Consider the following 15,045-nt stretch of genomic DNA (forward strand, 5'->3'; position numbering starts at 1 on the left):
GCAGTGATTGGTGGTGACTCAGAGGGTAGCGGGTTTAGGTGTGAGCCCCGAGGAGGCAGCGTTTTCTGGGCTTCTCTCTGGTTCTCTCTCTCCAGAAGGTTCTGCCGGTTCCCCCAGCTCTGGGTACCCGGCTCTGCATCGCGCCGCCATGATGGGTCATCGTCCGGTGCTCGTGCTTAGTGAGTTGTGGGGAAGGTTGGGAAGGGACTCCCTTCGCCGCCCTCCCCTTTCGCACTTAACAGCCTTGCCCCAGCCCAATCGCGCCCTGGTTCGGCCGCGGAGCCTTCCAGTCGTTCATTTTGGAAGCCCCTTCTCCCGTTTCCCTCTTTCCTTAACCCATTCCCCTGTCTTCGCAAACGCCAATTGACCTTACCCTCGCCGAACGCGAGGCTCTGTCTTTCCGGGCAGTGACCTCGGAAAGATGCTTCCCACTCGGCGTTCCGTTCTTCACTCCCAACCCTTGCCCCTGCACGCTTCCTTGAGCGATTTTCAGTGTGTAGCTGAATGAATAAATATTTTTTAATTTGGCCTAGCTTTATAATCTTGGTCCATCCTTTAATAGTGGTGTGGTTTCGGCCAAATAAAGATCGAAATAGTTCCATCTTTATTATTAGGGTTAACAGTATTTCCTCGTAGAATTGTGAGGCTTAAATGAGATAAGTAGATACAATTGTTTAAAAGAGGGTCTGGCAAACAGCGAGTTTCCTTGGCCACTTTTTTTTATGATAACTGTTGTCTTGAATTTTCATTTGTTAACCCCTGTTCCTGATGTAACCCTGCTTCTCTCACTGATCATATTATATTAGATGTAATTATCCCTGCAAATGTCTCGTCCGTTGTAATCTTTCCCACTTACGAACTGAGTTTTCCCAAATTTCTTAATTAGTTCTTTTTACCTTCGGGAACATCCCAGATTTCTTGTTTACTTATGAGTCCCATTTCACTTGTCTTCCCCTGGTATGTTTCTATCCTGTGTAACTTCTGTACCTCATCCTGCATGATCACTTGACATGCTTGACTAGCCATTTTGCCTTTCTCACCATCTTCTGTGTAAAGAATGCTGTTCCGAGATTTTATCTATTTTCTCTACACCTGAAAAATAACTATTTTAAGACAAGCATTCGCTTAACTCAGAAATAAAAAATATTTTTTCCTGATGAATCCATCAGAAAGATCCATGCAGGATTTTAGTTAACAATGCCTGAAATAGGGATCTAAATCCAGAGAGTTGTGTTTAGATTTGATGGGACGGGATCGAAAATTTTACAACAAATTGTAAGGAAAATATAATTTGGAGAGAGGAGTGAGAAAAACAATACATTGGTTCAGTTATGGCCATTGGCTTGTCTCTCATTGAAAGGGCCCTAGGGTGAGTTAGTGGTGCATTGTGCAACCTTTCTGAGGTCCGTGTTAATCCTTGGCAGTAGCAGCTGTAACTGATTGTGCTCCCTATTAAAGTATATAGTACACTGTTACTGATGGTAAGTGGGTAACTGAGGCATTCTGAGTATATCCAAGCATGAAGTGACCATATCTTGCAAACCCCAATACTTGTGAGTGTGTGTGCTCATTCCACAGCACACTGGGGGTCACTGTCAATAATTTATGCTGGGACTGGGTATGGTTCACCATATCCTAGTGTGAGAATGTAAATCCCCAGACTCTTTCCCTTGTTATATAAAGGAGAGATTCATGCTTTTTTAGGGACACCAGCCCTTTGAGAATCCGATACAGTTCAGATTATGAATCCTTGCTGTAAGTACATGAATGTTTGGTTAAAGGGAAAGTGATGACCAAGATTCTGAAGTGAAGCTTTGTGGATTGTTCTTATTATACCAGGAATTGAAGTAAATAAGTAAGTAGCCATAAGTACATGTGTTTATTTTTTAACAGTTTGTTGAGGTATAATTGATATTTAAAGAGTACAAGTCGATAAGCTTTAATCAGTGTATACATTCATGAAACCTGGGTGTGTGTTTATTTTCAAAGATTAGGGAGTAGCTTATATACAGTGGAGCAATACTGGTGTGTCGCCTTTTTTTTTTTTTTGAAGGATAATTGCTTTACAGAATTTCGTTGTTTTCTGTTGAAACTCAACATGAATCAACCGTAGGTATACGTATATCCCCTCCCTTTTGAATCTCCCTCCCATGCCTTTTGTTTTTATCTGTTTTAGGCCAGAACACAAAGCGTGAATCTGGAAGAAAAGTTCAATCTGGAAACATCAATGCTGCCAAGGTAGCATATTTTTTTAAGTTGTTTATAATAGTTTGCCTGTATTTGTATTTCTGTATTTGTGATTTGGTGGAAGAAAATTTGATTTCCTTTCCTTCAGGACATTTCCCTTTTGGTGGTAAGGAGAAAGAAGCCTTCCCTCTCTGAGATGTATCTAATGGTCTTCTCATATTGTGCATATTATATTGCATGTTTGTGTTTGCCTCCCATACTAGACTGAATTACTTGGGTAAAAGAACTATATTAATTCCCTTTTGTATTCCTAGTACTTACTGTAGATCCTGGATATGTATATTCAGTAAACATCTGTTGAATGAAAGAATAAAATAGCCCTGGATATAATTTAGCATGGGGTGGAAGCCACTATCATGGAAGGAAGTACAAATATGTGGACTTTCAGTTATCTGTGGACTGCTGGGAAACTGAAGCTGTGAGAGCTATGTCCCTTTTTTTTCCTTGTGAAAAGTTATTTCTTTGCATATCCAGAAAACATTCCCAAAGGGGGAAAGACAAAGAACAGAATCTAGCCATATGACACTCTATACTGAAAGTCAGTTGCAAACCCTACTTTAGAAGTGTCCTTGTTCAAACACTGGCTCTGTGAGTTGCCCATGCCCCTTCCCCTAAAACACACAATCACCATCCTCTGGTTTGTGCTTAACGTGTTTTGTATTTTCTTTCCAATAGACTATCGCAGATATCATCCGAACATGTTTGGGACCGAAGTCTATGATGAAGGTAGGCTTATTTCATACTGAAACTTCAGCTACACGTTTTCCCTTTCTGTTTTCTGGGACACTTAAATATAATCTTTGCTTTGGTCCTAGATGCTTTTGGACCCCATGGGAGGCATCGTGATGACCAATGATGGCAATGCCATTCTTCGAGAGGTAGGACTTTTCATTTTGTTTTCTAACGTTTTACAAAAGATACATAAAGAGATAATGTAAATAATGGTTAGTTTCTTTGGGCTACTTAGAAGTTACCACAGACTGTGTGACTTGAAACAACAGAAATTTATTCTCATGAACTGGAGGCTGGGGGTCCAGACTCAGTGTGTCAGAAGTGACACACTCCCTCTGAAGGCTCTACGGAAGTACCCTTCCTCTTCTAGCCTCAGAATCTTGACCACATTCTTTGGCTTATAACCTGTCTTTCTGTCATATGGCATTCTCTTGTGTGTCTCCACCATCCCAGTGGTTGGATTTAGAGCCTACCCTGATTTGTCCTATAACCTCGTCTTAACTTGATTTCATCTTCAAAGACCGTATTTCCAAATATGGTTGAATTCACAGTTTCCAGGGAGTGAGGCATCAGCATGTTCTTTCAAAGGCCACAATTCAACCACCACAACGGTGCTCCCAATAAATTAGCTAAAAGATACTGTTCTGTTCTCGAGAAACTTTAATAGTTAAGTTGTCTAATGCATTCCTCCTCCTTCCCTCTGCCCCACTGCAAAAACTACTTGAAAAAGTGGTTTACTTAGATATCTTGGAGGCCAGTTTTAATCTTTAAATCTGTGATCAAACAATAACAGGGAGTAAGTGGAAGCAAGAATCTTTAAGAGTTAGGACCAAGCAGAATGGGTTAAGAGGTCTTTGAGTCGTGTTGATTCAATGAATTCTGCATTTTTCTTTTTCTAATTATTTGTGGCTGGGCTGGGTCTTCATTGCTACACCTGGGCTTTCTCTAGCTGCGGTGAGCAGGAGCTACTCTTCATTGCAGCGTGAGGGCTTCTCGTTGCCGTGGCTTCTCTTGTTCCCAACTACAAGCTCTAGGGAAGGCGGGCTCAGTGGTTGTGGCACACGGGCTTAGTTGCCCTGCAGCGTGTGGGATCTTCACGGACCAGGGATCAAACCCGTGTCCCCTGCATGGGCGGGCAGATTCTTTAACCACTGGACCACCAGGGTAGCCCTGTACTTTTCTTTTCAGATTCAAGTGCAGCATCCAGCAGCCAAGTCGATGATTGAAATTAGCCGGACACAGGATGAAGAGGTTGGAGATGGGACCACATCAGTAATTATTCTTGGTAAGAAGAGAATGGAAGGTTGATAAGGAAAATTAGATTGAAACATTAGATTTTTGCCAGAGATAATGTCAGTCTTTTTTATATTTTTGCCACACTGCTCAGTATGTGGGCTCTTAGTTCCCTGACCAGGGATCAAACCAGCACTCCCTGCAGTGGAAGTGCAGTCTTAACCAATGTACTACCAGGGAAGTCCCCTGAGTCATATTTTAAGAACATTTTTACTAATCCATTAATTATAACTATTTAAAGAACTTGTTGCTAATTTTCTATGTATTCTCTCCCAACTGAGCATAAAATGTTCATCATGGTAAAGAGTAAGTTTTTCAAATGTGTTAGAGTAAATTACAGTCTATTCTCATTACAGTAAATTATTTTCTATAAAGTCACCGCAAACACTGAATTAGTACTAAACCATCGCTCCCGGAGAAGGCAATGGCACCCCACTCCAGTACTCTTGCCTGGAAAATCCCATGGACGGAGGAGCCTGGTAGGCTGCAGTCCATGGGGTCGCTAGGAGTCGGATACGACTGAGCGACTTCACTTTCATGCATTGGAGAAGGAAATGGCAATCCGCTCAAGTGTTCTTGCCTGGAGAATCTCAGGGACGGGGGAGCCTGGTGGGCTGCCGTCTATGGGTCGCATAGAGTCGGACACGACTGAAGCGACTTAGCAGTAAACCATCACTCCAGAAGGTAATATGGGGTTAGATGCCTTTGAGCCTCTGGTCACATATTTTATCAAGCATAAATATGTGTTTTATGTTTTGTTTTAAAGTGAAGTTGCTCAGTCGTGTCCAACTGTTCATGACTCCGTAGACTGTAGCCCACCAGGCTTCTCCGTCCATGGGGTTTTCCAGGCAAGAATACTGGAGTGGGTTGCCATTCCCTTCTCCAGGGGATCTTCCCCACCCAGGGATTGAACCCAGGTCTCCCGCATTGCAGGGAGATGCTTTACCCGCTGAGCCATTAGGAAAGCTCTGGATGTTGTTTTTAAGTAAACATGGTTTGTTTTAAAGATACTGTATTTAATGTACATTGTTGACTCATTAACATTGAACTCATGCCCAATATCACTGTAACTCACACCTGAACTAAGCTTATCTAGTAAGTTCATTGTCTTTACAAGGCACATCAGAGCCTTCTTGCACGTGGGAAAACTAGATAGTACTTAAGGGCTTTCAACAGTGAAATCACCAAGAAGATGCACAAATTTGAGGAAAACTTGCCACTAAATATACCACATAAAGGACACTTTTTTACAAGATGAGAGCTGAAACAAGGCAGAGCATTCAGTCTTGCCTGGGAATTGTATGCATTGGGTGCTTTAAATTTTTCATCTCTGCGTGTCTGTGAATGACCATTTAAGTGCAGTAAATACTGATTTTGAGATTACAGATTTTAGTGAGTAGTAAAATAGAGAAATATAGAAACTTAAGACTGAGTCTTAGCTATACATGTTTTAATGGCCTAATCTTTCTGCATTCTGTGGGATCATAAAACATCCATTTGAAAACTTAGCGTGTTGCCTTAGTTTCATAAATTTTAAGTTGATTGTGAAATTTTTATAATAGCATTCATTTTGAAAATATCTGTAGCAACATGAGAATTTTCTGATGGTAATCTTACTGGCTCAGTAATAGAGAATCCTTGGCCACCTCATGCGAAGAGTTGACTCATTGGAAAAGACTCTAATGCTGGGAGGGATTGGGGGCAAGAGGAGAAGAGGATGAGATGGCTGGATAGCATCACTGACTTGATGGATGTGAGTCTCAGTAAACTCCGGGAGTTGGTGATGGACAGGGAGGCCTGGCGTGCTACGATTCATGGGGTCGCAAAGAGTCGGACACGACTGAGCAACTGATCTGATCTGATCTGATCTGAATAGAGAATCCACCTGCCAGCGCAGGAGGCTGGGATCCCTGGGTTAGGAAGATCCCCTGGAGAAGGATGTGGCAACCCACTCTAGTATTCTTGCGTGGGAAATCCCATTGACAGTGAAACCTGATGGACCATAGTCCATGGTGTTGAAAAAGTTGAATACCAACAACAGCAATCTTAGTTGAATCTTCTGAAGATACTAAATAGGTTAACTATCCATAGGTCTAGGTATTTTAGACATAGCTATTTAAAAAACACCAAAATATTGCCATTTCTGAAGATAACTTCTATGATACTATTCTGGCTGCTGTTTAACAGGGCATAGTCTTTTCTAAGTTATTAGAGCATCTTTTAAAATATTTGATTATCTTTTAATATACTTAATAGTCACTTATGAATTCTAAAGTATCAAAATCAAACATTTGAGCTCATGTCAGAGAGTAGATAGGTGAACTTTGACACATTTGTGTACATTTTAAGAATTACTGTCAAAAAAAAAAGAATTAGTGTCAGTGGACCTGATAATATAAGCATTTTGTAAAAGGCCCTTTTTTGACCAAAATTAATGGTGTTTTAGAAGCAAACTTTTGTATGTCAGTGTGTATTTGTATTTCTCTGTGTTTGTGTGTGTTTTAATTAGAATTAAAAAGTAAGGACAGTTTTTAAAAGAAAGAGGCATTTTACCAATAATTCCTCTTCCAAAGGGTAAGATTTTAATGGGTATTCTCTGGGTGTAGAGTTTTGGTGGGGGGGTTCAGTACCTGCAGTTTGACTACATCTTAGGTATTGAAATAATAATAAGCAAATAGATTTTCCTTTATGTATTTTTCTTTCTTTTTAGAGTCTTTGGAAAAATATTTACTGTTTAAGAAACTGATAACATAAGTAGTTAGATCACAGAATTAAGTAAACCCTAGGATCAATCTTTAGTCATTTAAAATGTATCTGATTAGTACTTTATTTCAGAGTTGGCTTGTACAGAGTACAAAATTTGAAATAGTGTTGGCATACCTTTGGGGCAGACCTGCTTTAGAAAAAAAGAGCAGGTATTTTAGAAGCTTTAATGAAGTTGTTTTGAAATCCAGATACTTTTTAAGATGTTATGGTATATATATCTTTTTTCAGCTGGGGAGATGCTGTCTGTGGCTGAGCACTTCCTAGAGCAGCAGATGCACCCAACAGTGGTGATCAGTGCTTACCGCAAGGCATTGGACGATATGATCAGCACCCTTAAGAAAATAAGGTATTGGAGGTGGGGACCAGAAGCGGGTGGTGTCGACCAAGGAAGGCCTGAAGACCGATCTGTTCTTAGGTGGTAAAGGAAGGCCGGGCACATCACCAGTAGTTCGTATTATTTTGCAAGGAGAAAGAGGGGAGCAAAATGAAGGGAAGGATAAGGGGAATAAAAGTTTTTAGAAAACGGCCAAGGATCCAGAACAGACAAATAAAAGGAGCTAGGTTCAGTTCTTCAAAACATGCTTTGGTTACATGCAGCCTGCTAGTTTCCATGTTATGCCTTGGGGAATGTATAGTAAGTGAACTAGAGTTTCACTCCAAAGTTACAGATTGTAGTAGGAGAAACAAGGAGTTAGATAACTGTGATTATTGAGGACTTAATATTAAAATATCCTACCATCATGTATGATTATAACTAATCCAGTCAGTACTCTCTGTAATACACAGCATTGTATAGGATAATAGTCAGCTATATTCATTAAAACGAAAAGGATGGTACTGAAAATGCTGTTTGAATCCAGTCTAGTTATCACAGAACTTGCCGTTGGTCTGTGTTTGCTGAGTGCTATAAGGTATAATAAAAAGAATATAAAAATGTGTGACTTCTACTTAAGGGAATGTCAGTTAAATGAGAAGATGATACAAAATGCAGAACTTTTTTATTAAAACAGTTGTTATAAAACCTATAATCTACTCATATTCTTGAGTTGTTGGATGCACAAGTACCCCGCAGTGTGGAAGCTTTGTATTGTACCGCCTGCTATTAAGAAACAAAGTTCTTGATAACTAGCACTCCTAGAGAATGAGGTGTTTGATTGCAGGTGATTTTATGAAGTAAGCTTTGTAAGAACGTAGAGATACAAAGAATTTATTGAATATTGGGAGCTGAGTCATTAACATTCTTCTTTTTATCAAGCAATAACTTTTGAAGCTATTGCTTTTTTCTCTAAAATACATGATTCAACAACTATTTAATGATTGCTTATTGTGTGTCTTACACTGTTAATAACAGGGATTTCAGCAGTATGTGAAAATTCGGACAAGATAGTATCCAAGGTCTTCTACAACTTTCAGGATTTTTTAGTTAAGGGATGAAGTTTCAAAGATGAAATGTGTCTTGACTCAAGTTGTTAAAGTTATATAGAGTGTATATGGTTGGAGTAGACAGGAAAGAGAATATTGTACTGTAAACTCTTAAGTAAATGTGGAGGGTTGTCAGAGGAGGGAGCAGATTATTCAGGGATTTGAGACACCTTCCAGGGATGGGTTAATTGTAAGCTTTCTGAAAAGCAGAAGATGGACAAGGTTACTTCTTGATAACTTTAGTTTCCTATGAAGAAACAAATTTCCCCTTCTTCTGCCTGTTGGCCCACTGTTATAGCCATCAAGATGTAGATGAGGGATTTCTTAAATATCCAAGATCCACCTGACCATATTACCCGTTTTTCTTTTCTCCAGTATCCCTGTCGACACCAGTAACCGAGATACGATGCTGAACATCATCAACAGCTCCATTACTACCAAAGTAATCAGTCGGTGGTCTTCTTTGGCTTGCAACATTGCCCTGGATGCTGTCAAAACTGTACAGTTTGAGGAGAACGGCCGGAAAGAGATTGACATCAAGAAATATGCAAGGGTAGAAAAGGTAAACTCTTCAAGTGTGTACTTTGCTTGCGGAGGAAGTAAGTTTAAATCAGAGGAAGATACCTTTGTTATTAGAACCAGGAAGAAGAGTATTTACTACCTGGAAAACAAAAATCTTGAAAAAGAAGGTACTAAAGAGGTATCTGAAATAATTCTGTTAGCTTCACTGCTCTCTCTACCCACGGTTTACAGGGGCAAGGGAAAGCCTTTTTTTTTTTTTTGTCTGTATTTGTGTGCATATCAGACACTAGGTCAGGAAATAAGGGCTCTACACCATAGCACTAATAAAGCTTTCTCCATCTAAGATTTAAAAGAAGCATTAATAACTTGTGACCAGTAGAGGGAGCCCTATACCTAAAATTCGTGGAACTCTTTCAGGAGGTAGAGATATATGCCCCTTTAAATCTTGGTGAATCACTGAACTTCTGTTTCAGCCAACCTTCAAATTGTGTGTCATGGTCTAAGATTGATGTGCTTCCTAGAAAGAAAGAAAGGTGATTGAAGCTGTAGTTGTTTTTGAGGTTTGTGGAAAATTTAGAAATCTGAAATGGTGGTTATTTGGGAAGGATGAATGTCTGAAAAGGAAGTTGAGAAGTGTCTCCTGGTTGTGGATTAAAGTAATTCTTTTGCTCAGATACCTGGGGGCATCATTGAAGACTCGTGTGTTTTACGTGGAGTCATGATTAACAAGGATGTGACCCATCCACGAATGCGACGCTACATCAAGAACCCTCGCATTGTGTTGCTGGATTCTTCTCTGGAGTACAAGAAAGGAGAGAGCCAGGTAAGGGCGTCGGCCCTGTCCAGTCAAGTTGATGTAAGACTCTGTTTCTATACCAAGGAGGTAAGAAGTGCTTGGTACATGCCTGCTGTGTGACCTTTACAACAACCCTTAAGAGCAAATGATACTGACTTTCATTTTACAGATGAGGGATCTGTAGCTCAGAAAAGTTAGGTTAATTGCTTCAGGAACATACCTTGTATTGGCCAAATCAGAATTTGAACCCAGCTCTGTTTGGCTTCAGAGTATCATGCAACCTTTTCTAATGCATTAGTAGAACATGGAGTAGGAGTTAATTGAGCTTTGAAGTGCTAAAAAATTTCCAAAGGACAGGAAACTCAAGGCTCCATCACACTTGAATAAAAGTAATTGAAGCTTATCAAACGGTGATTGGGAACAAGAATCATTATAAGTTGGGAGAATTAAGACCCTGAGTTACCCTGCATGCTGACAAGTCAGAGGAAACATTGAACTAAGTGGCTATAGACCTTAGCCAAACTCTCCACTAATTGCATGTGACTTTCCTTCCAGTAAATAACTAAATGGGCTTAAGCTAGATGTAGATGATTCTTGGAGCTAAACTGGTGTACAAAGGTGTTGGATCATGGTTTATTCCAGCTCTTGCTTTCTGGGATACATGAGAGGGCTAAACAGAGGGGTCGGGTGGGATTGTGTGTGTTCGTGTGTGTGTGTGTGTGTGTGTGTGACTTGCTCGGTCTTGTCCAACTCTTTGCAATCCCGTGGACTGTAGCCCGTTAGGCTCTTCTGTTCATGGGATTCTCCAGGCAAGACTGGAGTATGTTGCCATTTCCTTCTATACCAGAGGGAGTGTAGTAGTAGCTAAAGAGCTTCACCAGTTCAGAATTTTTAATTCATGGTGACTTTTCTTCACCACATAGACTGACATTGAAATCACACGAGAGGAAGACTTCACTCGAATCCTCCAAATGGAAGAAGAGTACATTCAGCAGCTCTGTGAGGACATTATCCAGCTGAAGCCAGATGTGGTCATCACAGAGAAGGGCATCTCCGGTAGGACTCCATTCATTTTTCCAGACTGCTGTTGTGGTAGAAGAGGATGGGTAATTTTTTTCATCCCATGTTGTCATATACTGAACATAATTGACGGGTGATGGTTAGGGTACATGGAAGATAAAAGCAGTTCAGAACCCGGAATTTCTGGCTTCCAACTTGACATCTCTATTTCCACAGATTTAGCTCAGCACTACCTCATGCGAGCAAATATCACAGCCATCCGCAGAGTCCGGAAGACAGATAATAATCGCATTGCTAGGTGAGTAGGTCAGGTAGAAATAAAATTGTGCTCCTTCCCATGTGTTTTTATTTTGTAGCTTCATAATGTAGTCATCATTATCTGATAAAGCTTAACAGGATACAATCAGCCAAATCATTTACAGGTGGAAATAACCTGGGATTAGCCATCTGCCCTCTTCAGAGGTCCCCCAGAGTAACAATTATCTGCTGCATGAGATTCTGTTGCTCCTAACCAGAAGTGAACAGCTTATGCTTAGACATCTGTGATCACCACCTTGGTATAGGGGTCCATTTCAGAGTCGTCTGTTTTAACTAGCTCAGAATAATTAGCTTGATTGGATCCTCAGTTACTGTAATGCAACCTTAGATTGCATTCACTACTTCAGCATGGATATCTAGGCTTAGGTCCATCTTTTTTTTCTTTTTTTTTTTTTTAATGTTAAGTCTATCCTAACATCACATAATATGCCATAGATCCAAATGTGATTTTATACTTAAAACGCGATTTTATTCTTAAAACGCTTGCTCTGAAATGGCGCGGGGCATGCATGTGTATATATAGTTGACTCTGCATGCCCATGAGGCGGGGGGGAAGAATGACATAAAAAATTAGCCCTACATTCATTAAAATGGGGTCAGACATATATTTACCTTCCTTCTTGCTTGACCTTTGCTTTGTTTTTAGTGTAGTCCTGTTATTGGCCTTGAGATCTAACTAGGCAATATAGGACAAGTTCAACATAGAAATGACCACTATGTAACGTGCATAAGAACTCATTTGTCCAAATTTTAGGGTCTACTGAATATACTTTGAATTAAACAGTATCTCATTATAGTAATTATCTTAGGTATGTACACTTAAAAAACTATATTAGTTTAAGGAAACTTTATCTCTGTATTTGGAAATCTGTTTCACCAGGCAGCCAAGACCTCTCAAGTTCGGTAGAAATGTTACTAGCAATCCACTTTTGCCCTTCCTTTATCCCCCACCACAGACTCTAGGGACCAGGAAGGTGAGTCAAAGTATCTGACATCATCTGGTCTTCTCCCTGTCCCCCTCCTCCCCATCTAATCATTAGAGCCTGTGGGGCCCGGATAGTCAGCAGGCCAGAGGAACTGAGAGAAGAAGATGTTGGAACAGGGGCAGGCCTGTTGGAAATCAAGAAAATTGGAGATGAGTACTTTACATTCATCACTGAATGCAAAGACCCCAAGGCCTGCACAATTCTTCTCCGAGGGGCCAGCAAAGAGATTCTCTCGGTGAGTCAGCCTTAGAAGTGTGACTGAATTGAAGTAGGTCATTCCATTTCTTGAGAGTTTCCCAAAGGGCCTAAAATTTTCCTGTTTGCCATTTATAGTTATTCAGTTGTCATCTGAAGCTGCAAATGTTTTTATTTTAAATTGTGGTTAAAATTTTTTTAAATGTAACATTTATTGTCTTAACCATTTTTAAGTGTATTAGTTCAGCAGTGTTAAGTATATTCATATTCTTATGCAACAGATCTTTAGAACTTTTATTTTGAAAAAGTGAGGTGCTATACCCATTAAACTTGTTTCCCCATCCCCTAGCAACCATTGTTTTCTTATTTAAGTTGAAATGAATAAATATTACCTTTTTTTTTAATGAGGTTAAATAACTTACGGAATGCACATAGCTAATAAGTACAGAGTTTCCACTATGCTGTGCAGCCTCCTAGAGTATACAAGTAGACAGGGCAGAGTAGGGTATAGGTCTTTCAAGCACAGGGGACAAAAGCCTAATATCCCAGAGTGACACCTCCTCCCCGTGGCCTTCTAGGAATTGTAGTTAATGTGTTTTTCCACAGTTACAGCATCTACCCTTCCCAAAAGGTTTGAAGGACCTTTCTTAGTCTGCCCTCTTTGGTGGTTTACCAAACTTGGCAATCAGGAAGTCCTTTGATGCTTCCGGTTTGTTCCTGAGTCATTGAACTTTGGCTTTATACTGTTTGCTTTCCCAAGGAAGTAGAACGCAACCTCCAGGATGCCATGCAAGTGTGCCGCAATGTTCTTCTGGACCCGCAGCTGGTGCCAGGGGGTGGGGCTTCTGAGATGGCTGTGGCTCATGCCTTGACAGAAAAATCCAAAGCCATGACTGGTGTGGAACAGTGGCCATATCGGGCTGTTGCTCAAGCCCTGGAGGTCATCCCTCGCACCCTTATCCAGAACTGTGGAGCCAGCACCATCCGTCTGCTTACCTCCCTTCGGGTGAGTTCCTTTCCACGCTGTTCTCTTAGGTAGGAAAAGCTGTGTTGGGACTAAGGGTGGTTCATGTCTGTCCCCCCAGGTTCTCCTGGTAGCTTCTTCCCTTAAAAACTGTATCTTAATTTTTACCTTATTTGCTGTCATTGGCATTTTCTCTTATTCCTACCTTATCAATCAGTGTATTTGGTTCTTGTCTAATGGTCTCTGTCAGTTCCTAATATTTTCCCCTTTAACTGTTTATGCTTGTTCCAACTACAGGCCAAGCATACCCAGGAGAATTGTGAGACTTGGGGTGTAAATGGTGAGACAGGCACTTTGGTGGACATGAAAGAACTGGGCATCTGGGAACCATTGGCTGTAAAGCTGCAAACGTATAAGACAGCAGTAGAGGTGAGGCAGTCAAAATCATATGCTGTGCTGTTTGAGTCTTCTTCAAAAGATCTCCCCGGGAATTCCATCCCCCTGCTTATTTTTAGCTCACTTCAAAAGCAAGGTAGTGGGAACTTTCCTGGTGGTCCAGTGGTTAAGACTTTACTCTCCACTTCAGGGTGCAGGTTTAGTGTCTAGTTTGGGAGCGAAGATCCCACATGCCTTGGGGCCAGAAAACCGAAATATAGAACAGAAATAATATCGTAACATTCAGTAAAGACTTTTTAAAAAATGATCCACATGAAAAAAAAGTCTTAAAAATAAAGAGCAAGGTAAGGAATTTCCTGGCAGACCAGTGGTTAGAACTCTGCTCTTTGACTGCCCAGAGCCCAAGTCCAGCCACTGCTCAGGGAACTAAGATCCAACAAGCTGTGTGGCACAGCCAAAAGGGAAAAAAAAGTTAACTAGCACAAGTAGCATCTCTTGCTTAGGGAGAACTCAATTTACATTCAAGACTATTGAAGGGTAGATTTCAGATAAAATGATAATTATGTAGGAGGAGCTGGGTGATAATGTCTAAAAGAAAACAAGTGTCCTTCCTGTCTGCTGACCTCTTTGGGGCTGTGGTTTTTCTTCTAGACGGCAGTTCTGCTGCTGCGGATTGATGACATCGTCTCAGGCCACAAAAAGAAGGGTGACGACCAGAGCCGGCAGGGCGGAGCTCCTGATGCTGGCCAGGAGTGAGCAGTGGACAAGGCAACCTCAACGCACAGAGCCAACAGAGTCTCCCCCTTCCCTGGGCCAGACTGCCAGGGACACTGTGGATATCTTTGTTTGGAAGGGATCAGGTTGAGGGGCAGCCCCAGTCTCTTTCTGTCCCAGCTCAGTTTGCAAAAGGCACTGACATGTAATTCTTCTCTATTGTAAGCTTTCCATTTAGTTTGCTTCCGATGATTAAATCTAAGTCATTTGAGATGGTTGTTATGTGTTTTTCAACCTTGGGTCATATCTCTGCCTCCTGGCAAGGAGGGAAAAGGCAAAAAACCTTACTGGGGAGAAAGAAGGATGGGGATTGAGGTCATTAGGTAACTTTGTCTTCTTGAGAGGGTATTCTTCACTCTTCTCAGTAGATGCTAGTTGGGATTGCTCTTGAAATTCAAAGCTTGATACTGTAAAGCTTAAAGAAGCACAACTTTGCATTCACCACCCAAAGAACAGGAAGAACCTGTCCCAACTATGATATTCCTTGTGTGTGGTTGTATGTAGAGCGACACCCAATATGTGCCAGGGCTCTGGCGTTCATCCTCAAGAACATAGAGCATGTGTTTTTTGTACTGTATCCTGTAGCTTTGCAGAATCTTTCCTGTCATACCTAG

At 40.9% G+C, this 15,045-nt stretch overlaps 1 protein-coding gene across 1 annotated transcript; it reads left to right on the forward strand.

The window, feature by feature from the left end:
- Positions 1–25: 25 nt before the first annotated feature.
- CCT3 (chaperonin containing TCP1 subunit 3) lies at positions 26–14,642 on the forward strand. The gene is made up of 14 exons (XM_027530314.1): positions 26–179; positions 2,177–2,238; positions 2,923–2,973; positions 3,063–3,125; positions 4,168–4,264; positions 7,267–7,384; positions 8,836–9,022; positions 9,656–9,805; positions 10,702–10,834; positions 11,015–11,096; positions 12,157–12,337; positions 13,058–13,303; positions 13,559–13,690; positions 14,309–14,642. The coding sequence occupies exons 1-14, from the start codon at positions 149–151 to the stop codon at positions 14,411–14,413; spliced, it is 1,638 nt and encodes a 545-aa protein (XP_027386115.1). The 5' UTR covers positions 26–148; the 3' UTR covers positions 14,414–14,642.
- The last annotated feature ends 403 nt before the right edge of the window (positions 14,643–15,045 follow it).

Source organism: Bos indicus x Bos taurus, chromosome 3 (genome assembly GCF_003369695.1).
Source record: "Bos indicus x Bos taurus breed Angus x Brahman F1 hybrid chromosome 3, Bos_hybrid_MaternalHap_v2.0, whole genome shotgun sequence".
Classification (NCBI taxonomy): Eukaryota; Metazoa; Chordata; class Mammalia; order Artiodactyla; family Bovidae; genus Bos; species Bos indicus x Bos taurus.